Here is a 26,885-nt window from a genome sequence, read left to right as displayed (position 1 = left end):
GGGCAGACTATTTAGGCAGAAGGTTTTCATTAAAAATACATTTTTTAAGAATGCATCACAATTAACATTTGAGAATTCATTTCTTCCATTTCTTTTCCCTTTTCTTTTCTCCACAAAATAGCAAATCTTTATTTATTTTTTCTTTTTTTTTGAGACAGAGTTTCACTCTTGTTGCCCAGGCTGGAGTGCAATGGCGTGGTCTCAGCTCACTGCAACCTCCACCTCCCAGGTTCAAGCTATTCTCCTGCCTCAGCCTCCTGAGTAGCTGGGACTACAGGCGCCTGCCACCACACCTGGCTAATTTTTGTATTTTTAGTAGAGATGCGGTTTCACCATGTTGGCCAGGCTGGTCTTGAACTCCTGACCTCACGTGATCCACCCGCCTTGGCCTCCCAAAGTGCTGGGATTACAGGCGTGAGCCACCACCCCTAGCCAAATAGCAGATTTTTTATTGTCATCAGTTTCTTCAATTTGCGCAAGGACGAAAGTCTATAAACTTACTAGTGACCGAAGCGGCAGTGCAGGGCGGCAAGATTCAGAGCGGCGTATCTCAAGCTCCGGCCATAGCCCTCTTCCCCATTACTTTTGCTTTCAGCTCCGGTAAGAATCAGACGATCAAAATAATGAAGGAGACTGTGTGTTGAACTGAAAACATCTTGGACACGGAGGTTGTTTAAGTAGCTGAGATAATGCTAAAACAAGAAATAATCAATGTATTTTAAATGTTGTAAATATCTCTGGTGTAAGACAACTGCAGAGAGTCCCACTGGCTACAAACACTAGTGTATCCCATACCATTCTAATAAGATGGTCATAGTTCAGCGTAATCTTCTCCCTAGAGGCAGAATAAAACAGCTTCAAGACACATTCCCCCTAGAGGGAGTCCACAAATTAAAAATGGGAGTTCCATTAGTATTTGTGTCAGTTTTATCTCAAATATACTCCACTATGCCACTGGTTACATGAGTGATAGATGAGAATACTGGGCCTTACCTAGTTCAAATATTGAGGAAAACTGAGAGTTCAGAATTAAAGATCCTAAAACCTGAATTCATATATAAATTATAAAATTAAGTTTTATTAATGTACAAGTTAAAACACACTGAGACTTACTAGTTTACTAAGTTAATTATTTTCATTTTTTTTTTAATGACTGAAACTTCCCTAACAGGCAGATCTCAGTTACTAGGAAGCAAAATAGATATATTTCTACACACAAAGTCAGATGGAAAATCCAAATACTATTTAAGAAAATTTTCCGAGTAAAAAATCCATTAAGGAATGGAATTATTAGAACTTTAAAAATAAACACTGACAAAAGAAGAGAAAGGAAAAGAGTTTTTCAGCCTCAAAACTGTCATTTAGGCTGAGCGCAATGGCTCATGCCTGTAATCCCAGCACTTTGGGAGGCCAAGGAGGGTGGATTACCTGAGGTCAGGAGTTTGAGACCAGCCTGGCCAACATGGTGAAACCCCGTCTCTACTAAAAATACAAAAAATTAGCTGAGCATGGTGGCACGTGCCTGTAATCCCAGCTACTGGAGAGGCTGAGGCAGGAGAATCACTGAGAACCCGGGAGGCGGAGGTTGCAGTGAGCCAAGATTGCACCACTGCACTCCAGCCTGGGCAACAAGAGCGAAACTCAGTCTCCAAAACAAACAAACAAACACTGTTTTTTGTATCAGTCTAGTATATTATCTCCAGTCCAAACTTTACAACATCAGGGAGATGATGACTGAAAGAGAACATCAAGAGTTTGAAGAAATCGCCTATGGCCTGGGGAGGGAGGGAGGAGCTTTGCAACCTATACCGAGTTGTTTGCCTGCCAAGAACATGATTTCCTTCAAGAAACTGGGCCAATGGGCTGATTCTCATTTGCACAGCTACTCAATATAAAAAGTAGCCTTGGCCAGGCGCAGTGGCTCACGCCTGTAATCCCAACACTTTGGGAGGCCGAGGCGGGCAGATCATGAGGTCAGGAGATCAAGACCATCCTGGCCAACATGGTGAAACCCCGTCTCTACTAAAAATACAAAAATTAGCTGGGCGCGGTGGCACGTGACTGTAATTCCAGCTACTCGGGAGGCTGAGGCAGGAGAATCACTTGAACCAGGGAGTCGGAGGTTGCAGTGAGCCAAGATCATGCCACTGCACTCCAGCCTGGCAACAGAGTAAGACTCTGTTTCCAAAAACAAACAAAAAAAGTAGCCTTGTCATTCCTTTCCAACACAGCAACAAATTCTGGGAAAGACTTACCGCTTCGGCAAAATCAGGATTAAATTTCAACAAATTGTTTAATTCCTTCTGCAAGGAAGCTGGAGTGAGGGCCTTAGTCTCATCATTCTTTAGCAAAGAAGCCTGAAATTTAAAAATGGTAACTAAGTAGAAAGACAGGGTCAATAAACATATGAAAAGATATACTAACTAGCATCACCTGATTATTTTCTTTTCTACAGGGGTCCCTTCAGGCTCTGGCCCCTCATCTTGCCAGCCTTGGCTGGCCTTCCCTCACTCTAGGTACACTGAAGGTGGACCCTGCCACATGCTCTCCTCTTGACCATATACAACACTGTTTCCTCTTCCAGAAACACCAAGCCTCCCACCCATCGCTCCCCAGCCATATACTACCCAAAGCTGAGCAAACCCACACCCACGCCTAGCTCATCCTCTGGGCCACCTGCTTCTGTCACCTTCTAGATGAAGGTGAGATCCTATAAGCCCCTCCATGTTCCCATAAGCCCTCTGCACTTACCCTTCCTGTAGCACTATCAAACTATAGTAAAATTGCCAATCTGACCCCACCCCAGACTGTAAGCTCCTTCCAGGCAGGTAACGTGTTTGCTTCTTGTATCTCCAGTGTCTGTATGGGGCCTTATGGAAGCCAGGTGCCTTGCCCCAGCCCTACTTATTTGTTTCATATGGATGATATCAGCAACAATTACATAAAATATGTAGAAAGTTAGCTACAAATTAAATGTTTACATTTAACTGGGTTATAGACACTTAACTCCAATTTTCCCTAGATGAGTTTTTCTATAAGTAAAGTAATTTCTAAGGGCAGAGTATGGTGGTTGATGCCTGTAATCCCAACACTTTGGGAGGCAGAGGCCGAGGCAGGAGTATCACTTGAGCCCAGGAGTTCAAGAACAACCTGGGCAATATACTGAGACCTCATCTCTATTTAAAAATAATATTTAAAAAATTTTTTTAAGTAAAAATAATTTCTAATTCCATTGTTAATTTGTCATTATAGAAAATTATTGGCCAGGTGTGGTGGCTCACACCTGTAATCCCAGCACTTTGGGAGGCCCAGGCGGGCAGATCATGAGGTCAGGAGTTGGAGACCAGCCTGGCCAACATAGTGAAACCCTGTCTCTACTAAAGATACAAAACATTAGCCTTTCCTTTCTTTCTTTTCTTTTTTTTCTTTTCTTTTCTTCCCTCTGTGGCCCAGGCTGGAATCTAGTCGGCTCGCTGCAGACTCCCTGCCTCTGGCTCCCGTGATTCTCCTGCCCCGGCCTGCAGGCTGCCTGGGATTGCCGGCGCGCGCCACCACCGCTGCCTGCTTTTTCTCCTTTGGCCAGAGGCGCGGTTTCGCCATGTTGGCCAGGCTGGTCTCCAGCTCCTGACCCCGAGTGCTCTGCCCGCCTCGGCCTCCCGAGGTGCTGGGACTGCAGACAGAGTCTCGCTCACTCGGTGCTCGGTGTTGCCCGGGCTGGAGTGCGGTGGCGTGGTCTTGGCTCGCTGCAGCATCCACCTCCCAGCCGCCTGCCTTGGCCTCCCAGGGTGCTGGGATTGCAGCCTCTGCCCCACCGCCGCCCCGTCTGGGAGATGGGGAGCATCTCTGCCTGGCCGCCCATTGTCTGGGATGTGAGGAGCGCCTCTGCCTGGCCGCCCCGTCTGGGAGGTGAGGAGCTCCTCTGCCCAGCCGCCACCCCGTCTAGGAAGTGAGGAGCGTCTCTGCCTGGCCAACCATCGTCTGGGATGTGAGGAGCACCTCTGCCCGGCCGCCCCGTCTGGGAAGAAGTGAGGAGCGCTTCTGCCCAGCCGCCCCGTCTGGGAAGAAGTGAAGAGCGCCTCTGCCCGGCCGCCCCGTCTGGGAAGTGAGGAGCCCCTCTGCCCGGCCACCCCGTCTGGGAAGTGAGGAGCGCCTCTGCCCGGCCGCCCCGTCTGGGAAGTGAGGAGTGCCTCTGCCCGGCCGCCCCGTCTGGGAAGTGAGGAGCGCCTCTGCCTGGCCGCCCCGTCTGGGAAGTGAGGAGCCCCTCTGCCCGGCCACCACCCCGTCTAGGAAGTGAGGAGCGTCTCTGCCCAGTCGCCTCATCTGGGAGGTCTACCACGGAGGCCAGAAGCAATGTGGGGGCTGGACGTGGTGGCTCATGCCTGTAGTCCCAGCACTCTGGGAGGCCGAGGCGGGTTGATCACTTGGGGCTAGAAGTTCGAGACCAGCCTGGCCAACATGGCGAAACATATGAAAAATACAACAGACAAACCAACCAACCAACCCAGCGACAACAAAACAGGTCTACCCTGGAGTCATACTCTAATTTTTTCTATTTTCCTCCCTTTCTGATCCTTTATCCCACTTTCTTTTTCTTCCTCTTCCTTCTCCTTCTTCTTTGTCAAATAGAGGATTGAGTTATTATCATTGATCCATACAAAGTCCCTCTCTCATTTATTTTCTTTAATTCCCACTCCCCATTTCTATTCCCCGTCTTCCCATGTGCAACCTTCCTAATATGTTTGATACACATCTTTTTGTTTGTATGTATTTTTAGAAAATGTTTAGTTTTGTGTGCAAAAAATTAATTTAAAAAAATGTAAAACAAAACAAAACAAAACATTAGCCGGGTGTGGTGGCACACACCTGTAATCCTAGCTACTCGGGAGGCTGAGGCAGGAGAATCACTTGAACCCAGGAGGCAGAGGTTACAGTGAGCCGAAATCACACCACTGCACTCTAGCCTGGGCGACAGGGCAAGACTCAGTCTCAAAAAAAAAAAAAAAAGAAAAGAAAAAATTATTATGTAGGTGTAGTATGGGGAAAAATTATTCCAAAAATATAGAAAACCTACAGAAGTAAACAAAAATCTTCTGCAATCTCACTACCCAGAAATAACACTATTAATACTTTAGTGTATATTATCCTAGTCTTTGTTCTGGATGTGTGTATATGTTACATATCATATGCTGATTTTGTTAAAAATATGTGTGTATACACATTATATAAATTTACAATATACCCTGTATTGTAAACATATGTTGTGCATACACATTATATTTTTAACAAAATCACAATATATGTTTATAATACAGGGTGTATTCCAAATTTATATGTGTATATACACATTATATTTTTAACAAAATCAGAATATGATAGGTAACTTTATTTCCTGTTCTTTTCATTTTATATTGTAAAATTTGTCTCATCGTCAAACACATGATTTCTTTTTTTTTTTTTTTTTAAGACAGAGTCTTGCTCTGTCGCCAAGGCTGGAGTGCAGTGGCACAATCTTGGCTCACTGCAACCTCCACCTCTCAGGTTCAAGCGATTCTCCTGCCTCAGCATGCCAAGTAGCTGGGATTACAAGCATCCACCATCACATCTGGCTAATTTTTTGTATTTTCGGTAGAGACAGTACTTCTCCATGCTGGCCAGCATGGTGATCCACCTGCCTCTGCCTCCCAAAGTGCTGGGATTATAGGCATGAGCCACCGTGCCCAGCCTGAAAATATGATTTCTAAACCAAAACCAAAATCTAAACTTTAACTGTCATATTTATTGTAAATACTTTTTCCCAAAGTATTGGAGCCCAAGAACACCTTTGTTATTTGCCTTTTAATTTTTGAATTTTAATTTTATTTCTTTTTGAGAAGGAGTCTCGTTCTGTCACCCAGGCTGAAGTGCAGTGGCGAAATCTTGGCTCACCGCAAACTCCGCCTCATGGGTTCAAGCGATTCTTCTGCTTCAGCCTCCCAAGTAGCTGGGACTACAGGCACACCGCCACCACATCAGCTAATTTTTGTGTTTTAATAGAGACGGGGTTTCACCATGTTGGTCAGGCTGGTCTCAAACTTCTGACCTCAAATGATCCACCCGCCTTGGCCTTCCAACTTGCTGGGATTACAGGCGTGAGCCACCACGCCCATCCTGTTTGCCTGTTAATTATGTTAAAACAAGTCCTGACATGGAGATGCTTTCAATTTTTATTCTGAAAATCAAATTATCTTCTCCTACATGTTTTCTTCCACAGTTTTTTTTTTTTTTTTTTTTTTTTTTTTTCCAGATGGAGTGTCATTCTTGTGGCCCAGGCTGGAGTGCAGTGGTGTGATCTCGACTCACTGCAACCTCCGCTTCCCAGGTTCAAGCGATTCTCCTGCCTCAGCCTCTGAAGTATTCCACAGCTTTTATGTTAGAAAGCTCTGGCAAGGCGCAGCAGCTCACACCTGTAATCCCAGCACTTTGGGACGCCGAGGTGGGCAGATCACCTGAGGTCAGGTGTTTGAGACCAGCCTGCCCAACATGGCAAAACCCCGTCTCTACTAAAAGTACAAAAAATTAGGCAGGTGTGGTGGCAGGCGCCTCTAATCCCAGCTACTCAAGAGGCTGAGGCAGGAGAATCGCTTGAACCCGGGAGGCGGAGGTTGCAGTGAGCTGAGATCACTACCGCACTCCAGCCTGGGCAACAAAAGCAAAACTCCGTCTCAAAAAAAAAAAAAAAAAAAAAAAAAAAACCAACAATGTGTAGCTCATTCTAGCCTAATTACCTAATTAAAGCTGTAAATATTTACGTTTAACCCTGTAATCCATCTGTAATATACTGAGGTACAAGGTAAGGTAAGGAAGGATCCAGCTGTACTTTTTCCTTACAGTTAACCAATCATGTAGACAGGTTTTTCTAATCTGTTTGAAATTCATCTGCAGAGGTAATTCCGTAATTTTTTTTTTTTTTTTTTAGACGGAGTCTCACTTCGTCACCCAGGCCAGAGTGCAGTAGCACAATCTTGGCTCACTGCAACCTCCACCTCCCGAGTTCAAGCGATTCTCCTGCCTCAGCCTCCCGAGTAGCTGGGATTACAGGCGGGCATCACCACACCCGGCTAATTTTTGTGTGTGTTTTTTTTTTAGCAGAAACAGGGTTTCACCATGTTAGTCAGGCTGCTCTCAAACACCTGACCTTGTGATCCACCTGCCTCAGCCTCCCAAAGTGCTGGGATTACAGGCGTGAGCCACCGTGCCCAGCCTCCATCACTTTTGTCTAGATATAAACATTACATCTTTCTGCAGAAAGCTCATAACAAAATTAGGGAAAACTAGAAAAATAGAGCAAAAACTAAAAATTCTATGCTGAAAATAACACAGAAAAAGGTTCAGATTATGTTTCCAAGAAAATGAAAAAATATGGCTGAAAAGCATCCATAAGAAATGTTTGGGCTGGGCACGGTGGCTCACACCTGTAATCCCAGCACTTTGGGAGGCAGAGGTGGCAGTGAGCTGAGATTGTGCCACTGCACTCCAGCCTCAGTGACAGAGTGAGACTCCATCTCAAAAAAAAGAAACAAAAAAGAAATGTTTGGGGCATGGTGGTTCATGTCTGTAATCCCAGCACTTTGGGAAGCCAAGGCAGGTGGATCACCTTAGATCGAGAGTTCAAGACCAGCCTGGCCAACGTGGTGAAACCCCATCTCTACTAAAAATACAAAAATTAGCCGAGTGTGGTGGTGCACACCTGTAATCCCAGCTACTTGGGAGTCTGATGCATGAGAATAGCTTTAACCCAGGAGGCAGAGGTTGCAGGGACCCGAGATCATGCCACTGCACTCCAGCCTGGGCAACGCTCTAGTCTGGGCAACAGAGTGAGACTCTGTCTCAAAGACAACAAAAAAAGAGAGAAGTGTTTGGAGCAAAGTGTATTAATATCTGCAACTGGAAATATATATCAAAAAATAAAATGAAATGGCTGGACAGAGAGTGGTTAGATAAGTAATAAATAGAACAAAAATATTATTGTAGAATCGAGGTAATAGGTATGAGTAGTTACCATACACTTATTTTCAGGCTCTCTTTATGTTTGCAAATGTCTATAATAAAATGTTGAGAGAAGGGTTAAATCACAGGGTTTTAGGCTGTTAGTCACATACCATTACTAAATGAAACCTGGATTATAACTTTAATAAAAAAATAAAATCACACACAAAACAGGAAGGGGCACAGAGCTATAAGCGCTTCGTTAGTGAGGCAGAGGGGACCAAGAGTAAAGGCTGACACAGACTGACTAATAAACCTATGCACATAACGGGCCTATGCCACGACACACATCACAGAACTAGACACATCACAGGACTAGAAGAGAAGTTCATGATAAATTACAGAATTCACATACCTGTTGAGAAAGAAAAAATTCTGCTTGTTTTTGGGACAGAGGCCCACTGCAAGATACCTCCTCTTCTCTGGAAAAAATAAAAAAACAAAAATAGTAAAGAATTACACAAAAGTGAAAATGATAACATTTAAAATCAAATGGATTCTTGTATCGAAAGAGTTCAAAAAATTTAATTCTCTCCTCAGAACTAGGAAAGAAAAACATAAAAAGTGATGTTGAGATCAATGCACAGAGCCCAGAAAGAAGCCCTGTCATGCATGGTCAAATGGTTTTTGGCAACAGTGCCAAGACCATCTGATAGGGAAAGGACAGCCTTTCCGACCAATGATGCTGGGAAAACTGCACATCCACATGCAAAAGCATGAAGGTGGATCCTTATCTAATACCATATTCAAAAATTAACACACAAGGACTCAAAGACCTCAATGTGAGGCCAAAAACTGTAAAACTCTTAGAAGATCTTCCTTCCACCTGCTAGTAATAAAAAATAAATAATACATTTTTAAATAAAAAAATTAAAAACTCTTAGAAGAAAACATCAAGGAGGCCAAGCACGGTGGCTCACACCTGTAATCCCAGCACTTTGGGAGGCCAAGGCAGGTGGATCACAGGGTCAAGTGATCAAGACCATCCTGACCAACATGGTGAAAACCTGTCTCTACTAAAATACAAAAAATTAGCCAGGCGTGGTGGTGCGTGCTTGTAGTCCCAGCTACTCAGGAGGCTGAGGCAGGAAAATTGTTTGAACCCGGGAGGCAGAGGTTACAGTGAGCCGAGATCGCGCCTGCACTCCAGCCTGGCAGCAGAGCAAGACTCCATCTCAAAAAGAAAAGATCACAAAAAGAAAAAAATTGAAATTTTCCTTTAAAAAAGAACTAAGAAATATATGTAAGTATAAAATAAAAAGGTTCTCTAACAAAGTAATTTCTTTTAGACAAAGAATTATAATCATTAGTTAGATTTAAATTTAAAGAATACATTTCTTAGGCCGGGCGCGGTGGCTCACGCCTGTAATCCCAGCACTTTGGGAGGCCGAGGCGGGTGGATCACGAGGTCGGGAGATCGAGACTATCCTGGTTAACACGGTGAAACCCCGTCTCTACTAAAAACACAAAAAATTAGCCAGGTGCGGTGGTGGGCGCCTATAGTCCCAGCTACTAGGGAGGCTGAGGCAGGAGAATGGCGTGAACCCGGGAGGCGGAGCTTGCAGTGAGCCGAGCCACTGCACTCTAGCCTGGGCGAAAGAGCAAGACTCCGTATCAAAAAAAAAAAAAGAATACATTTCTTCAATTTTCATGATGAAATTCAGTTTACTAAATATGCATGATTTTCTGAAACCATATATCTTTATAGAAAATATATTGGATTATACATAAATGACTTCTTAGAATAAGATAAAAACAAAAAGACAGAGTTAGACCTAAATCAATCACGTTAATTTAAGAGAAAACCAACCCAAATAAGAAAAGTCTGAATTTTAACATTTCTGCAGAAGTGACACTTTGCTACTTTAAGCATATAAAGTAGCTAGAAAAAGGATTACACTGTAGCCTAGAAGCATTTCTGAGGGGAACTAACTAAAAGAGAAAGTAGAGAATAATAATAGTTAACATTTCTAGGCACAGTTCTGAATACTTTATATGAATTTATCATTTAATTCTGACAACCCTCTGGGGAAGTGGTATGAGCCCCATTTTGCAGATAAAGAGCTCAAAGCACAGAAAGGGTGGGTAACTTGCCCAAGGTCTCACAGACCAAAGGCAGAGGAGCAGCAGGCAAACCTGGGGATCTGACTGCAGAGCCAGACTCTTAACCCCAAACTATGTTGTCTTTCCACCAGACAAGAAGCATTTGTAAGGAAATGAGTTTTGGGGAGCAGTTAATGGTACTATTATCCTCTTGCTCTCAATATGTGCTGAACAAATCATTTAACAGTACAAAAACTACTCATAGAAAGTGTGATAAGCATTCCCCATTTATAAACAATGTCACCCCCTGCCACCCTGGGGATTACAGTGGCCTAACAGCCTGCAATGCAGTAAATAATAAGCTCCCAGGAAATGATAAGGTCCCTTGACCACCTCCTTAGGGCAGGTGGGGCTTACTTCTCTCAGAGCTCTGGACAGCGTATCTGTTTACTTGTCAGCCTTCCTCACCAGATCACAGGCTCTTTGACACCAGGGAATATGAAATACATACATATCTTTTTGCCTGCAAGTACAAGTAGTTTATTTGGAAGCAATCCCAGATAACAGTAGTTGGGGAAGGGGAAGTAAAACAGCAAAAGGAAGGACAGTTAATACAAAGTGTGTTACTGGGCCAGTTACCAGTATGGGTGATGGACTATATATTGATTCATCCAACATTCAGGTACAGAACACATTCTATGAGTCAGGCACTCTACTAAACACTGGGGAAATGTGATGAAACAAGACAGAGAAGGGTCTCAGTTCTCAAGGGGTGAAGAGGCAGGGGAAACAGATAAGCAAGCAAGCAAGTAAATTAAGAAGGTTACTTAGTGATGAGAGGTATGGAGGAATAAAGAAATAGAAAGTATTTGGGGCCGAGTGCAGTGGCTCACACCTGTAATCCCAGCACTTTGGGAGGCCAAGGCGGGTGGATCACCTGAGGTCAGGAGTTTGAGACCAGCCTGGCCAACACAGTGAAACTCTATCTCTACTAAAAATACAAAAATATTAGCGGGTGTGGTGGTGGGTGCCTGTAATCCCAGCTACTTGGGAGGTGGAGGCAGGAGAATCGCTTGAACCCAGGAGGTGGAGGTTGCATTGAGTCAAGATCGTGCCATTGCACTCCAGGCTGGGCGACAGTGAGACTCGATCTCAAAAAAAAAGAAAAAGAAAGTATTTGGGATAGGGGCTACCTCATGGTCAGGGAGGCCTGTCTGAGGAAAGTTGAGCTGCGATCTGAATGGTGAAAGGGAGCACACGAGGTGAAAAGCCAGGGAAGAGCATTCTAGGCAACCTGAGGCAGAAACTGACTGGAGTAGTCAAGAAACTGAAGGATAAAGTCAGAGCAGTCACTATGCTGAGAGTGAAGGAGAAAGTAAAGAGAAAGGGGTCAGGGACGTTCATCGGGCCAGGTTATACAGGCACTGAGGCCATGGTAAGCTCAGACTCCTCTCTAAGTTCCAAAGGGTTTAGGCAGAAAAGTGCTGGGATCTGATTAATATTCTTAGGGGCTTCCCCGGATGCTGCCTGAAGAACAGATGTAGGGAGACGGGAGTTAAGTCAAGGAGAAAAGTGATGCTAGTGCAGGTTTGGTGAGCAGATTTGGTGCTTAGACTCCAGGAACAGCAGTGGCCATGAGATAAGTGAACAAGTTCCAGACATAGCAGGGAGGAAGTACTGACTGGATCTGCTGAGGGACTGGGGTGAAGGACAGGGAGGAATCAAGGATACTACTGCATTTTGGGCTTGACCAACTAAGTGAGTAACTTCCTTACAACAGCTTCCTTAGAGGCTAGACCTTAGAAGGCATTCAATAAATTTTCACTGAATTAATCAAGTGTTATTTCACTCTGATGTAACAAACAATACCAGTCAGGGACCCAGCAGAAAACAAAGAACACATTCGAATTGAGTAGTCTGAGAAGAGTTTAACAAAGGATCAATTTACAAAAGTAGGGGAAAGGACAGAGAAGTCATAAGAGACAATACAGTCCCCAGGACTGATAATAGTGGGGTACCTTTCACCTGGGGCCTGCAAACACTTGCTCCTAGTTACCGAACCCCCTGAAGGAGTGCAGAAAGAGCGACCTGACAGAAGCTGTGACCCTACAGCCAGCCCCCCAGGACCCCCAAGAAAGGGAGCCAATGAATCCACACTCCACCTCATTCTCCCTGGCCCTTGGGATTTCCTGCCAGTGCCTCCCATTGGCCAATCACAAGTCAGAGGGCAAGGGACCCACTGGTGCAGCCCTTATCAGTTAACTTCCCAGATCTGGAAGGGTAAAAAGGGCATAAGCCAGCACGTGAACTCTAAATGAACAAGGACTTATTGCACTTGAAATTATACTATTTCACAGGAAAAGGATCCCTGTCAGAAAAGCCAAATTACCTTACAGATACATCAAGTTCTTCTTTTTCCATTTTTCTTTCACCCTCATCTCTACTGGTCAGTTCCATATCAGCATCCTCCACTGTCTTTTTCTCACCATTCTGGAAGTACTGCTGAAGGGCAGTGTACAGTTTAAACACTTGGCTGAAAGAAAGCTTACTGTAGGCCAAGATCATGTGACGCAGAAACAAACCTACAAAATAAGACCAGAGACAAGGGGAAAGCATTAACTGACATCCAGGCTACACAATGGCAACTCCACAATGGCAATGACTGTTTGCTGCAATTCTTCCTTCAGAAGAATAAAAAAGAGACACTTGCAGTTGCCATTCCCTCCTCCTGGAATGTTCTTCCCCAGTCCTTTACAAAGCTTGTTTCTTCTTATACAGGGCTCAATCTACCCACCCCACCTCCACCTGAAGGCTTCCATTTTACTTTCTTCATGGCAGTTACACTATCTGAAATGATATTTATGTGTTTACTTTTACCAACTGGCTCCCCCAACCAGAGGTAATCTCCGTAAGAGGAAATTCCATGTCTATCTTACACGTCCAGAGCCTGGCACATAGGAAGAGATAGAGAAATAGCTCACGCTGAATAACATAAAAATTACCATGCAAAAAAGCCAGAGGGATAGAGCATGGGATAAAGATAATAGAGAAGCATCAAAGAAACACCACGCACGTATGCCCTCATTTTGCATACTATACCAATAATGTATTTTTACTTACCTCTGTTCACAAGTCTGGGCTGGTGACCCTCACTTACAGATGGACCATGCAGGCAAGTGATCCAGAGGACTGTGAGAAAGAGCTGGGAACCCCTAAAAACCCCAGGACCAGGCTCTGACTCTTACTATTGTAGACAAAACAGAAGGTGCTTTTCCACAGTTAATGACTTAAATATAGATCAAAACAGTAAGGCAATAAATACAAACTGCAACACCTCCAACATCCCCACTGTGTCTGTTCACAGATATAGCAGAGCAATGATAGACATGACTTAGAAAGCTGCTCACTTCAATGAAAATACTCTCTGCTCTTCTTAGAAGAGTTTCATACCTACTACACTTGTTTTGTGAACCTCTGGTTCAGTTCCAGAGAAAGAATCTGAAAGGTCATCAAAAAACTGTTCCATATCCTTCAACTCGCCTTCAGCCATCAGTTTGATTCTGAATGAGAAAATCGAGGTGCATATTTTAGAAAGGCCCTTTGAACAACTTCTCATGCTTCATATTCCTCAATTATCTCAAATAATGTATTTTACAGGCAATTCAAAGATTTGTATAAAATGGTGGCTCATAAAACAAACTTCATAATTCAAAATGTTACTCCCGTATTTCTGAAAAGTATCATTGTTGTTTTCTTGATCATAAAATTTGTCAAACTATCGCATCAACCAATAAACATTCAATTATCTGCAATGACTAAAAAGAATAAGATGGATCCATAAAGAATAATAAAATTTGGGGAAAAAAGCTATGAAACAGTATGTTTAATGTTACCCATTTTTCAGCCAGGTGCGGTTGCTCAAACTTGTAATCCCAGCACTTTGCGAGGTGGAAGCGGACGGATTGCTTGAGCCCAGGAGTTCAAGACCAGCCTAGGCAACACAGCAAAATCCCATCTCTACTAAAAATACAAAAAATTACCCAGGTTTGGTGGCGTATGCTTGTAGTCCCAGCTACTTGGGAGTCTGAGGTGGGAAGATCACCTGAGCTCGGGAAGTCCAGGCTGCGGTGAGCCCTGATTGCACCATTGTACTCCAGCCTGGGCAACAGAGTGAGACCCTGTCTCCAAAAAAAAGCTATCCATTTTTCAACAAAAAAGAATTAAGTAAAGGTTCTTGGGAAAACAACCTAGAATAATAAAGGTATCTTTTTAAAAGAATTAACTACCACATACCCTTTTGTGATTTTCATCTACCTTGACACCTTTTCATATATAAAGAAGAAAATGAAGTTTACCTGATCTGCACTGAATTCGCCAGCTGTGGACAAGATTCTTCAATTAACTTGTAAAGTTTTGACAGTGTAATATCTGGGCCCTGTGTAAAGGAGAGATAGGGAGGTATGGATTTTAAAGAGCTGGAGACTGATAAAGAATTGCAAACGCCGGGCGCAGTGGTTCACGCCTGTAATCCCAGCTCTCAGGGAGGCAAGAGGCGGAAGGATAGCTTGAGCCCAGGAGTTCGAGACCTGCCTGGGCAATATAGCGAGACCCCATTCCCCAGAAAAAGAAAAAAAAAAAAGACAAAAAAAAAATAAGCGTAAGAATTGCAAACATAAATTCATTTATCAACCCCTCTGCTTTAATAATCACTCCAATATGCAAATAAGGATTTTTCTATCTACCTAAAACACTAAAGTAATACTTTACATTTGCATACCATTTTTGTCTAGTCAGTGAAATGGTCTAAAATAGAAAAAAAGCATAGGATTTATAGTCTGAGGATCCATTGTTCCTTCCTTCTTAGCTTTGTAATCATGGCAAAATTGTGACCTCTGAGTCCTAGTTTCCTTCATCAGTAAAATGGAGATAATAATATCTCCCTTGTTTTTGGCAAAGATTAAATAAGATAATACAAAGTGCTTTGTAAACTGGAAAACACTATACAAATACTATTTTTCACAAACACAATCTCATTTGATCTTCTCCCAAACCTTGTAAGGTAGGCAGACATACTATGTGCTGAAATCTATAAAGAGTACCATGAGAGGCCGGGCACAGTGGCTCATGCCTATAATCCCAACATTTTGGGAGGCCAAGGTGGGCAGATCACCTGAGGCCGGGAGTTCAAGACCAGCCTGGCTGACATGACAAAACCCCGTCTCTACTAAAAACACAAAAATTAGCCAGGCATGGTGGCACACACCTGTAGTCCCAGCTACTCGGGAGGCTGAGGCGGGAGAATGGCTTGAACCCGGGAGGTGGAGGTTGCAGAGAGCCAAGATCATCCCATTGCACTCCAGCCTGGATGACAGAGCAAGACTCTGTCTCCAATAAAAAAAAAAAAAAAAAAGAGTACCACAAGGAACAAAGAGTATGCAACCTCAGCTACCAAGAAGATTACAGTCTAGTTGAGATTTAAAACTAAATATAGAATCTTTTTCAGAGAATAAGATGACTGCATATATGCCAACTTTAGATGTGGATAACCCAGCAATTGTACTTCTAGGGAAGTTATTTTGGCATACATTGTTTGAAATGAAGAAAAACTGAAAAGAGCCTGTAAGTCCAATAAAGACTTAATTTATAATACAGAGTTGAATTATGTTGCTTTTCTTACTGTGAAATATAACGTGGCCATTAAAAAGACCATTCGGGGCCTGGCACAGTGGCTCATGCCTGTAATACCAGCGCCTTGGGAGGCTGAAGCAGGCAGATTACTTGAGGTCAGGAGTTCGAGACCAGCCTGGGCAACATGGTGAAATCCCATGCCCAGGCTGCTCTTGAACTCCTAGGCTCAAGTGATCCTCCCACCTTGGCCTCCCAAAGTCTAGGCACCCAGCCAAAAATTAACTAATTTAAGAAATCAAACAGTTAGTAAAGGAGTTGAGGTCTGGCTGGGATGCTACTAGATGAACTCTACATACATTTTGATTAAAACTATACAGTAGGGGGCCAGGTGTGGTGGCTCATGCCTATAATCCCAGCACTTTGGGAAGCTGAGGCAGGTGGATCCCTTGAGCCCAGGAGTTCAAGACTAGCCTGAGCAACAAAGGGAGACCACATCTCTACCAAAATTTTAAAATTAGCCAGGCATGGTAGCAGGTGCCTACAGTCCCAGCTACTTAGGAGACTGAGGTAGGAGGACAGCTTGAGCCAGGGAGGTGGAGGCTATGGTAAGCTATGATCGCACCACGGCACTCCAGTCCAGGTGACTGAGGGAGTGAGATCCCTAAAAAATTTTAAAAATAAATAAATTTTAAAATAAAAAATTAAATAAAATAACTATATAGTAGTTAGCCAGGTTAAAAACCAGAAAGAATTCCAAACAGCAAAAAACAACATAAGCGGGAAGGTGAGAGTTAAGAGACCAGAATCACTGTTTCTTTTTTTTTTTTGGAGATGGATGCCCAGGCTGGAGTGCAGTGATGTGATCTCAGCTCACTGCAACCTCCGCCTTCTGAGTTCAAATGATTCTCCTGCCTCAGCCTCCCGAGTAGCTGGGACTACAGGCGCACATCACAATGCCCAGCTAATTTTTTTGTATTTTTAGTAGAGATGGGGTTTCACCATGCTGGCCAGGCTGGTCTCGAACTCCTGACCTCAAGTGATCCACCCACCTCAACCTCCCAAAGTGCGGGGATCACAGGTGTAATCCCACCCGGCCTTTTATTTACCAAAATTTTAGTATTATAACTTTAATAATGGATATATATATTTATATTTATATTGCATTTATAATATATATATATTGCATTTATAATAATAGCAAACGTGGCTAGCCCTGGGAGCTACAAATTATAAAGACATCCCTTTTATGTAACTGGGTAAGTCTCTTAACCATGGTGTCCTCAGTTCTCCCCTCTTCCCATTCCCCTCACCCACAAATACAAGTGATAAATTTTTTTTAAAATCCTTTATAAACTATACTAAGGAATATAAATGCAACTCTAGATACTAATTTTATTAGGTTTATCTTTTAAGATCCCATAATATGGAGGCCCAGGAACCCAGATCTGTTTCTGCCATCGCTGTTACTCAACAGACAATGCTTATCCATCAAGGCACAGCTTCACACTTTCTGTAAGAAATCCTCAGGCCGGGCTCAGTGGCTCACACCTGTAATCTCAGCACTTTGGGAGGCTGAGGCGGACGGATCACGAGGTCCAGAGATCGAGACCACCCTGGCTAACACGGTGAAACCCCATCTCTACTAAAAATCCAAAAAATTAGCCGGGCGTGGTGGCGGGAGCCTGTAGTCCCAGCTACTCGGGAGGCTGAGGCAGGAGAATGGCGTGAACCCGGGAGGTGGAGCCTGCAGTGAGCCGAGATCGTGCCACTGCACTCCGGCCTAGGCGACAGAGCGAGACTCCCTCTCAAATAAAAAACAAAAAAATCCTCTCCATTCACCTGAGTGCACTCATCCACCTCTATCGCATTTCATTCATTTTACAAAAAACTACTCAGGCATTTTAGGAGGCTTTGGGGATGTACCAGTAAACAAAAACAGGACTAAGTACTGAGCTCTTGGAGGTTACCGTCTAATGGGGGAGAAGGCCATCAATCACGTAATCATGAATATAAATGGAAAAACCACAACTGATATAGGGGAAGGTATATGCCCTATGTGAACACACTAAAATGAAAATACTAGTAATATTGAGCATTTACTACATGCTAGTAACAGTTTCTACTATTGTTCCCATTTTACAGAGAGAAAACTGAGACCCAAATGAATTAAGGAACTTAATTATCTGAGCTAGACCTGTATCTGCAAAATGAAATAACACATGACCGCCGGGCGCAGTGGCTCACGCCTGTAATCCCAATACTCTGGGAGACCAGGCAGGAGGATCTCTTGAGTCCAGGAGTTCAAGACCAGCCTGGGTAACATGGCGAAATCCCGTCTCTACAAAAAATACAAAAAAATTAGCTGGGCGTAGTGACCCGCGCCTGTACTCCCAGCTACTTGGGAGGCTGAGGTGGGAGGATCACTTGAGCCTGAGAGATCGAGGCTGCAGTGAGCCGCAATCACACTACTGCACTCCAGCCTGGGTGACAAAGCGAGACCCTGTCTCAAAAAAATAGTAATAATTTAAAACAAATTTTAAGTGAAGTGCTTAGCACACAGTTAAGTATTCAATCAGTGCTCGTCCTTGGCTTTATGCCTTTTTTGAAACGGAGTCTTGCACTGTCGCCCAAGCTGGAGTGCAGTGGCGCAATCTCGGCTCACTGCAACCTCCGCCTCTCAGGTTCTAGCGATTCTCCTGCCTCGGCCTCCCGAGTAGCTGAAATTTCAGGTGCCCGCCACCACATCCAGCTAATTTTTTGTGTTTTTAGCAGAGACGGGGTTGCACTACGTTGGTCAGGCTGGTCTCGAACTCCTGACCTCGTGATCCACCCGCCTTGCCCTCCCAAAGTGCTGAGATTATAGGTGTAAGCCACCGTGCCCGGCCCAGTTTTATGGCATTTTTACTGTTTATTACGGTCCTCTAGGATAGGGAGACTGTATGACTTATCCCTGTGTCTCCAACGCTCTATTGTATAGCCCCATTCTAAAGAAGATACAGGATCTGAGACTCTAACTCTCAGCTAATAAATACTGGAGCCAGACATGAACTTGCAAAAAAAAAAATGCATGTAAAGCGCCTGGCCCACCGTAAGCGCTCAGTACGTGTTAGCTACCGGTAGTAGCTTTATTTCTTCACGTTCTTCCAGGCAGGGAGAGTATCTGATGGACACGCGTGTCCCCAAGCCCAGGGTTCCGCACAGAGCAGATGCTCAGGAAAAGTTTGCTGCACCAGCAGGAGCCAGCGGGCGCCTCTCACCTGCAGCAGTGGCAGGAGCAGCTGGTTAAGCCTCCGCCGCTCCATGAGGCTGACGGCGCCCTCGCCTGTGCGGCTCATCTCGTTCAGCAGCACCAGCACCGCGATCTTGTACGGCGTCACCCAGTCCTTGATGCCGAACACATTGGCGTGCACCACCCCATTGGTCATCATGGGATTGAAGTAGAGGCTCTCGTGGACGCTGGCCATGGCGGCCCGAGACTAAGTCTCGGGCCCACGGCGCGCTGCTGCCAGTTTTCACCACAAGGAACAACACTACCGGGTCTACATCTCCGCCCGCCCTCACAGTATCCCAGGAAACAGACATCTGCGTGCTCGCGGCATGTTGTTAACCAATCAGAGCAGTCTGTCAGAGCACATGGGAGAGCGACAGCCAGTCAGAATGTACAAGACTGCGTAGAGGGGTGCACCAAAAGACTGATTCCCTACAGAAATTTTTGCCGAGTGGGAGCAGGTTCCCAGGCTACGTGGACAGGGACCGGATGGGAGGGGAAGTCGATGCTTGGGGTCAGGGCTGAAGGGACTGAGGAGCTCCCAATGTGGTTTTGTTGTTGTTGTTGGTTGTTGTTGGTGGTGGTGGTGGTTGTTGTCGTTGTTGTTTGAGACGATATCTCGCTATGTTACCAAGACTGGAGGGCAGTGGTTATTCGTAGGCGCCCTCGAAGACCTGGGCTTGAGCGATCCTCCCGCCTCACCTTCCCGAGAAGCTAGGACTACAGGCAGCGCGCCTGGCTTGTTCATAGAATTTGAAAATAGTTCAAATTGAATGTTTAAATGATTGTGTTTAAAAGTAACGAAATTAAATTTGCACCCTTAAAGTATGTATTTAATTCATTATGTTACTTTTAAACTCAAATGTTTAGGAGTTTCATTTAACTCTGTCTTTTTAAAGATAGGAACATGAGATTTTTCTTCAGCGTTTCACAAATGCCATTTGCAGACAGCCAGATCAGGTTGCCAGTGGTCATGTATCCTTACGTGAAATAGATTAGCAATATCACCTCCCTGTGCTGAGTCAGTTTCCTACCTAATAAACTACAAAATCTATACTCTGCATTTCAAAACCCTCCAAAAGCAATCCCCAGCCAATATTTTGAACCTGATTTTTCACAATTCCCCTTCCGTTCATCTGTACCTCTCCCAAGACACTTAGTTCTCTATACCCTGAATTATTATTAATGATCTGGTATCCCTATTAGTCTTTATGTCCCTTGAAAGAAAAACCACATACCATTCAACTTTAGCTACCCACATGCACACACTGTGCCTTGTGCCTTTTGTTTTGTTTTGTTTTGTTTTGAGACGCAGTCTCCTCTGTCGCCCAGGCTGGAGTGCAGTGGCACGATCTCTGCTCACTGCAAGCTCCACCTCCCTGGTTCACGCCATTCTCCTGCTTCAGCCTCCCGAGTAGCTGGGACTACAGGCACCCGCCACCACGCCTGGCTAATTTTTTGTATTTTTAGTAGAGACGGGGTTTCACCGTGTTAGCCAGGATGGTCTCGATCTCCTGACCTCGTGATTCGCCCGCCTTGGCCTCCCAAAGTGCTGGGATTACAGGCGTGAGCCACCGCGCCCGGCCTGCCTTTTGCCCATATTTACGTTTGTTTAAATTATACTTTCTCTCTCTCTCATTCTGCCACCCAGGCTGGACTGCAGTGGCATGCTCACGGCTCACTGCAACCTCAGCCTCCAGTTAAAGTAGGTAATTAGACATGAGCAGGGCAGGAGACCCCCTCACCCTCAGGAATGCCAGGCTCAAGCAATCCTCCCACCTCAGCCTCACGAGTAGTTGAGATTACAGGCTTGCGCCACCATGCATGGCTAATTTTTTTTTCCCGAGACGCAGTCTTGCTCTGTCGCCCAGTCTCGAGTACAGTGGCTTGATCTCGGCTCACTACAACCTCTGCCTCCCGGGTTCAAGCAATTCTCCTGCCTCAGCCTCCGGAGTAGCTGGAACTACAGGCACACACCACCACGCCCGGCTAATTTTTGTATTGTTTGTAGAGATGGGGTTTCACCATGTTGGCCAGGCTGGACTTGAACTGGTTGAACTCCTGACCTCAGGTGATCTGCCCACCTCGGCCTCCAAAAGTGCTGGGATTACAGGCATGAGCCACTGCGCCTGGCTGCATGGCTAATTTTTTTATTTTTTGTAGACACGAGGTCTCGCTGTGTTGTCCAGGCTGGTCTCCAACTCCTGGACTCAAGTGATCCTCCTGCCTCAGCCTCCCAAATTGCTAGGATTAAAGGCATGGGCCACTGCATTCAGCCTCATGCCTGGTTTTTGTTTTCTCAATCACTATTTGTTTAATGAATAATGAATGAATATGCATTATTAGTTCACAAAAACAAAAAAGAAGGCAGATGCGTGTAAGCTAAATGATGCTGTCAAAAAAGAGACATTGATATCTTGAAATACAAGCTTTCCTATCTTGAGAACTCTGTATGTTTTAGTTACCATACATAATTATTATATAACTATCTTTTATTTGTGAAAGGAGAAGCTGGCTTTTGCCAGGAATTTAATACTTACTTAACCTGTTTCTTTGCCTCGGTTTATTTTTATGCCTCACTCCATTAATGAAAAAGCACACTTACAATCTCCCAGCTCTTTAGGATATTTTCGCATATGTGTATACCATAAATAAGGTTTGACAAAGGGTCTATGTGGAATAAACTAGTATTCAACCTTAAAATCCTGAGTAGGAACACTTAATGAATGGAAAGAGGAAAGTAATTTTACAAAATCCTAAATCACAATTTTACTCTAAATTGGTAAGACTTTCAAGCCATTGATTCATTTATTCAGTAATTCTGTGCTAAGCTCCTGCTATATTTAAGGCACTGTTCTAGGTGATGGGGACCAAAAGGGATGAATTTCTAAACCAGAAGTTGCAAACTGAAGTTGCAGTCTAAACTAAATGCGGCTCATTAGATATATTTTATTTGCTTTGTATGGTGTTTGCCAACACTTAAAAATTAGGATATTTCTGCCAACAAAGAACTACATTTCCAGCTTCACTTGAAAAATTAGAAAATTTGGTAATGTGATTTATTCCTAGATGGTAACAACTGACTGGATATGCACAGCATAAGCTGCCTTGGCCAGGCACAGTGGCTCATGCCTGTAATCCCAACATTTTGGGAGGCCAAGGCAGGCAGATCACTTGAGGTCAGGAGCTCGAGACCAGCCTGGCCAACATGGTGAAAACCTGTCTCTACTAAAAATATAAGAATTAGCCAGGCATGGTGGCAGGTGCCTGTAATCCCAGCTATTCGGGAGGCTGAGGCAGGAGGATCGGTTGAACACAGGAGGCAGAGGTTGTAGTGAGCCGAGATCATGCCACTGCACTCCAGCCTGGGCAACAAGGCAAAAACTCCTTCTCAAAAATAAATACATAAATAGGCTGGAGGTGGTGGCTCATGCCTATAATCCCAGCACTTTGGGAGGCCGAGGTGGGTGGATCACTTTGAGGCCAGGAGTTCGACACATGCCTGACCAACATGGTGAAACCCCGTCTCTACTAAAAATACAAAAATTAGCCAGGCATGCTGGGATGCACCTGTAATCCCAGCTACTTGGGAGGCTGAGGCCGGAGGATGCCTTGAGCCCAGGAGTTCAAGGCTGCAGTGACCTATGATTACCACTGCACTCTAGCCTGAGTGACAGAGTGAGACTCTGTCTCATAAACAAATAAATAAATAAGCCACCTTTATTTAGGGCATGCCATTTCCAACTCACTACAATCCTCATCAATCGTTATTGGGCTTTTTTGTTTTGTTTTGTTTTGTTTTTTGGAGCCAGGGTCTCACTCTGTGGCCCAGGCTGGAGTGCAGTGGCATGATCACAGCTTACTGCAGCCTCCACCTCCTGTGCTCAAGCGATCTTCCCACCTCAGCCTCTCGAGTAGCTGGGACCACAGGCATGCACCACCACATGTGGCTAATTTTTAATTTTTTTGTAGAGATAGAGTCTCACTGTGTTGCCCAGGCTGGTCTGTTAACTCCTGGGCTCACAAAATCCTCCCACCTCAGTCTCCCAAAATGCTGGGATTACAGGTGCCAGCCATCACGCCCAGCCTAGACTTTTCTATTTGTATATATCTGATTTTAAGAACATGGCTAGGCCAGGTGCCGTGGCTCACGCCTATAATCACAGCACTTTGGGAGGCCGAGTCAGGTGGATCACCTGAGGTCAGGAGTTCGAGACCATCCTGACCAACATGGTGAAACCTTTCTACTAAAAATAAAAAATTAGCCAGGCATGGTGGCACATGCCTGTAATCCCAGCTACTTGGGAGGCTGAGGCAGGAGAATGATTTGAACCCAGTAGGCAGAGGATTCAGTGAACCAAGATCATGCCATTGCACTCCAGCCTAGGCAACAAGAGCGAAACTTCTTCTAAAAAAAAAAAAGAAAAAAAAAGAACACAGCTAAATGTCAAAACCCTGAAAACATTGGAACTCTTTTGGACTTACTCCATCATCTTAGAGATCATGTGACCATTTTCGTAGCACTTTGTTCAAGCTTCGTTTACTATGTGTATGATTTTATATCTATGACTTACTTAAGTAACTGCCTCCTCTGATGGACTGTCATAGGCAGTGAGCAGGTTTGCTTTTTTAAAAAAATCTTTGCATCCTGAGTTTCTGACCCATTTCGTATATGCTCAGTTATTGTCAATATGCCTTTGAGTCAACTGTGCTGCAAATCCTTACATTCACTCGACAAATATTTTTGATTACGTACTATATGCCAGATATTGTGCTAAGTCCATGTGGGTACAGCAGTGAATATACAAACTAGGTGCTTGATCTCATGGAGGAAAACAATTGTCATAAGAAACTACCCAAGGCTGGGCACAGTGGCTTATGCCTGTAGTCCCAGCACTTGGGAGGCCGAGGGTGGGAGGATTGCTTGAGCCCAGGACTTTAAGACCAGCCTGGACAACATGATAAGACCCTGTGTCTACAAGAAATTTAAAAAAAAAATAGCCAGGCATGGTGGTGTGTGCTTGTAGTCCTAGTTACTTAGGAGGCTGAGGTGGGAGAATCACTTGAGTCCAGGAGGTCAAGGCTGCAGTGAGCTGTGAGCATGCCACTGTACTCCAGCCTGGGTGACGGTGGGACATTGTATCAAAATGAAAGAAAGGGAGAGAGAGAGAGAGAGAGAGAAAGAGAGAGAAGGAGGGAAGGAAGGAAGGGAGGGAAGGAAGGAGGGGAAAGAAAGAGAGAGAGAGAGAAAGAGAGAAGGAGAGAAGAAAGAGAAGAGAGAGAGGGAGGGAGGGAAGGAAGGAAAGAGAGAAAGAAAGAATGGAGGGAGGGAGGGGAAAGAAAGAAAGAGAGAGAGGGAGGGAGGGAAGGAAGGAAAGAGAGAGAGAGAAAGAAAGAACGGAGGGACGGAGGGAGGGAAGAAAAGAAAGAGGCCTGGGCGCGGTGGTTCACGCCTGTAATCCCTACACTTTGGGAGGCCAAGGCGGGTGGATCACCTGAGGTTAGGAGTTCGAGACCAGCGTGGCCAACATGATGAAACCCTATCTCTACTAAAAATACAAAAAATTAGCTGGGTGTGGTGGCGCATGCCTGTAATCCCAGCTACTCAGGAGGCTGAGGCAGGAGAATTGCTTGAACCCAGGAGGCAGAGGTTGCAGTGAGCCAAGATCACTCCACTGCACTCCAGCCTGGGCAACAGAGTGAGACTCCATCTCAAAAAAAAAAGAAAAAAAGAAAGAGAAAATGAAGGGAAGGAAAGGAAGAAAGAAAAGAAAGAAACTAGCCAGAAGTCCCTTTGATAAACCAGTCTCTGTCTCCAGGAGACTAAGGAGGACCTGCCATTATAGATGGATGATTGGCTGCTATAAATGCTGTTCCTTACACCAACATTTCAAAGCAGCACTCCAAGGTAATAAAGGAAGCAGGGCTTTGTAACCTGCAGTGGACTTTGGTTTATTTATTTTTATTTATTTAGTTTGCCCAGCATACTCTACTGTCCTCTCCACAAATGTGTTGTTTTTAATTTGCACGAAGTTGTATAACATGTCCCTCTGGATACAGGGATGGGCATGGAGCCCTAGCAGAGCTAATCAATGCTTCTCTGGGATTGCACTATGGACTCTAGAGAAAGAAGCGCTCTCTTTCTCCTGAGGTTGCTAAGCAAAGCTGTAGATGGCATATTCTTTGCTGCCTGTAGAGAAAGAGAAGAAGGCCAATCTGCAAAGAGAAACAGAATCAAGCATAAAGAGAAAAACCATGATTCAAGAATATTTGTGATTGATGAGACAAAAGAGCTACCCTGGGAATCAGAACCCCCAGGTTCTAGTGTTGACCTTGAAACCAGCTCTGTAATTCAAGCAACAACCTAGTTTTTTCTCTTGGGTTAATCGCCTTCGCAATGAAAGGTCTGTACTAGATGATGTGTTAAGTCATCTGCAGTGCTAAAATTCTGACTTGTTACTCTTTATTTTTATTTAAAAAAATTTTTTGTTTGTTTACTTATTTGTTTTGAGATGGCGTCTCACTCTGTCGCCCAGGCTGGAGTGCAGTGGCGCGATCTCGGCTCACTGCAACCTCTGCCTCCCGGGTTCACGCCATTCTCCTGCCTCAGTCTCCAGAGTAGCTGGGACTACAGGCGCCCAGCTAATTTCTTTGTGTGTTTTTAGTAGAGACGGGGTTTCACCGTGTTAGCCAGGATGGTATCGATCTCCTGACCTTGTGATCCTCCCGCCTTGGCCTCCCAAAGTGCTGGGATTCCAGGCGTAATCCCAGTAGCCTGTAATCCTAGCTACTGGGGAGGCTGGGGCATGAGAATCACTTGAACCTGGGAGGCAGAAGTTGCAATGAGCTGAGATCAGACCACTCCACTCCAGACTGGGTGACAGAGAGAGACTCCATCTCAAAAACAAACAAACAAAAATGTTTTAAAAATAAAAAGTCAGCCAGTGGCCAGACGCAGTGGCTCACGCCTGTAATCCCAACAATTTGGGAGGCAGAGGCAGGTAGATCACTTGAGCTCAGGAGTTAGAGACCAGCCTGGGCAACATGGTGAGACCCCCTCTCTACTAAAATTAGTCAGGCATGGTGGTGCATGCCTGTAGTCCCAGCTACTCAGGAGGCTGAGGTGGGAGGATTACTTGAGCCCAGGAGGCGGAAGTTGCAGGGAGCCAAGATCGCACCACTGCACTCCACAGCCTGGGTGACAGACTGAGACCTCATCTCAAAAAAAAAAAAAAAAAAATTAATGTCAGCCAAGCACAGTGGCTCATACCAGTAATCCTAACACTTTGGGAGGCCAAGGCAAGAGGATCACTTTAAGCTAGGAGTTCGAGACCAGCCTGGGCAACATAGTGAGACCCCATCTCTACAAAAATAAGTACAAAAATTAGCTGGGCATGGTGGCGTACACCTGTAGTCTTAGCTACATGGCAGGCTGCGGCAGGAGGATGGCTTGAGCCCAGAAATTTGAAGCTGCAGTGAGCTATGATCATACCATTGCACTCCAGCCTGGATAACAGAAGGAGACCCTGTCTCTAATAATTACAGTAATAATAACAATTTAAAGATCAAACATAAACATTACTATTCTAGGGCCAGGAGCAGTGGCTCACACCTATAATCGCAGCACTTTGGGAGGACAAAGTAGGAGGACTGCTTGAGCCCAGGAGTTTGACAGCAACTTAGGCAACACAGTGAGACCATGTCTTTCCAAAAAAAAAAAAATTACCATTTTAAGCCAGGCGCAGTGACTCATGCCTGTAATCCCAGCACTTTGGGAGGGTGAGGTGGGTGAATCACTTGAGATCAGGAGTTCGAGACCAGCCTGGCCAACACAGCAAAACCCTATCTCTACTAAAAACATAAAAATTAGCCGGGCGTGGTGGCATGCACCTGTAATCCCAGCTACTCAGGAGGCTGAGGC

The 26,885-nt window shown here is 44.7% G+C and overlaps 1 protein-coding gene across 3 annotated transcripts in view; it reads right to left on the bottom strand.

Moving 5' to 3' along the window:
* Positions 1 to 19,257, bottom strand: part of ANAPC5 (anaphase promoting complex subunit 5) — a 45,633-nt gene extending 26,376 nt beyond the window's left edge. For all 3 annotated transcript variants that reach the window (XM_032168483.2, XM_032168484.2, XM_058425102.1), the window contains exons 1-7: positions 18,954 to 19,257; positions 14,424 to 14,503; positions 13,519 to 13,628; positions 12,458 to 12,650; positions 8,381 to 8,447; positions 2,256 to 2,357; positions 502 to 692 (exon numbers count right to left, since the gene is read on the bottom strand). In XM_032168483.2, coding sequence (XP_032024374.1) covers positions 502 to 692; positions 2,256 to 2,357; positions 8,381 to 8,447; positions 12,458 to 12,650; positions 13,519 to 13,628; positions 14,424 to 14,503; positions 18,954 to 19,160 — 950 coding nt within the window. In that variant the 5' untranslated portion in view covers positions 19,161 to 19,257. The remainder of the gene's footprint in view (positions 1 to 501; positions 693 to 2,255; positions 2,358 to 8,380; positions 8,448 to 12,457; positions 12,651 to 13,518; positions 13,629 to 14,423; positions 14,504 to 18,953) is intronic.
* Between the last annotated feature and the right edge of the window lie 7,628 nt (positions 19,258 to 26,885).

The sequence above is a fragment of the Hylobates moloch genome, unplaced genomic scaffold (genome assembly GCF_009828535.3).
Source record: "Hylobates moloch isolate HMO894 unplaced genomic scaffold, HMol_V3 SCAFFOLD_12, whole genome shotgun sequence".
NCBI lineage: Eukaryota > Metazoa > Chordata > Mammalia > Primates > Hylobatidae > Hylobates > Hylobates moloch.
The sequence above is the reverse complement of the archived record's forward strand: the minus strand, read 5'-3'. Positions and strand labels throughout refer to the sequence as shown.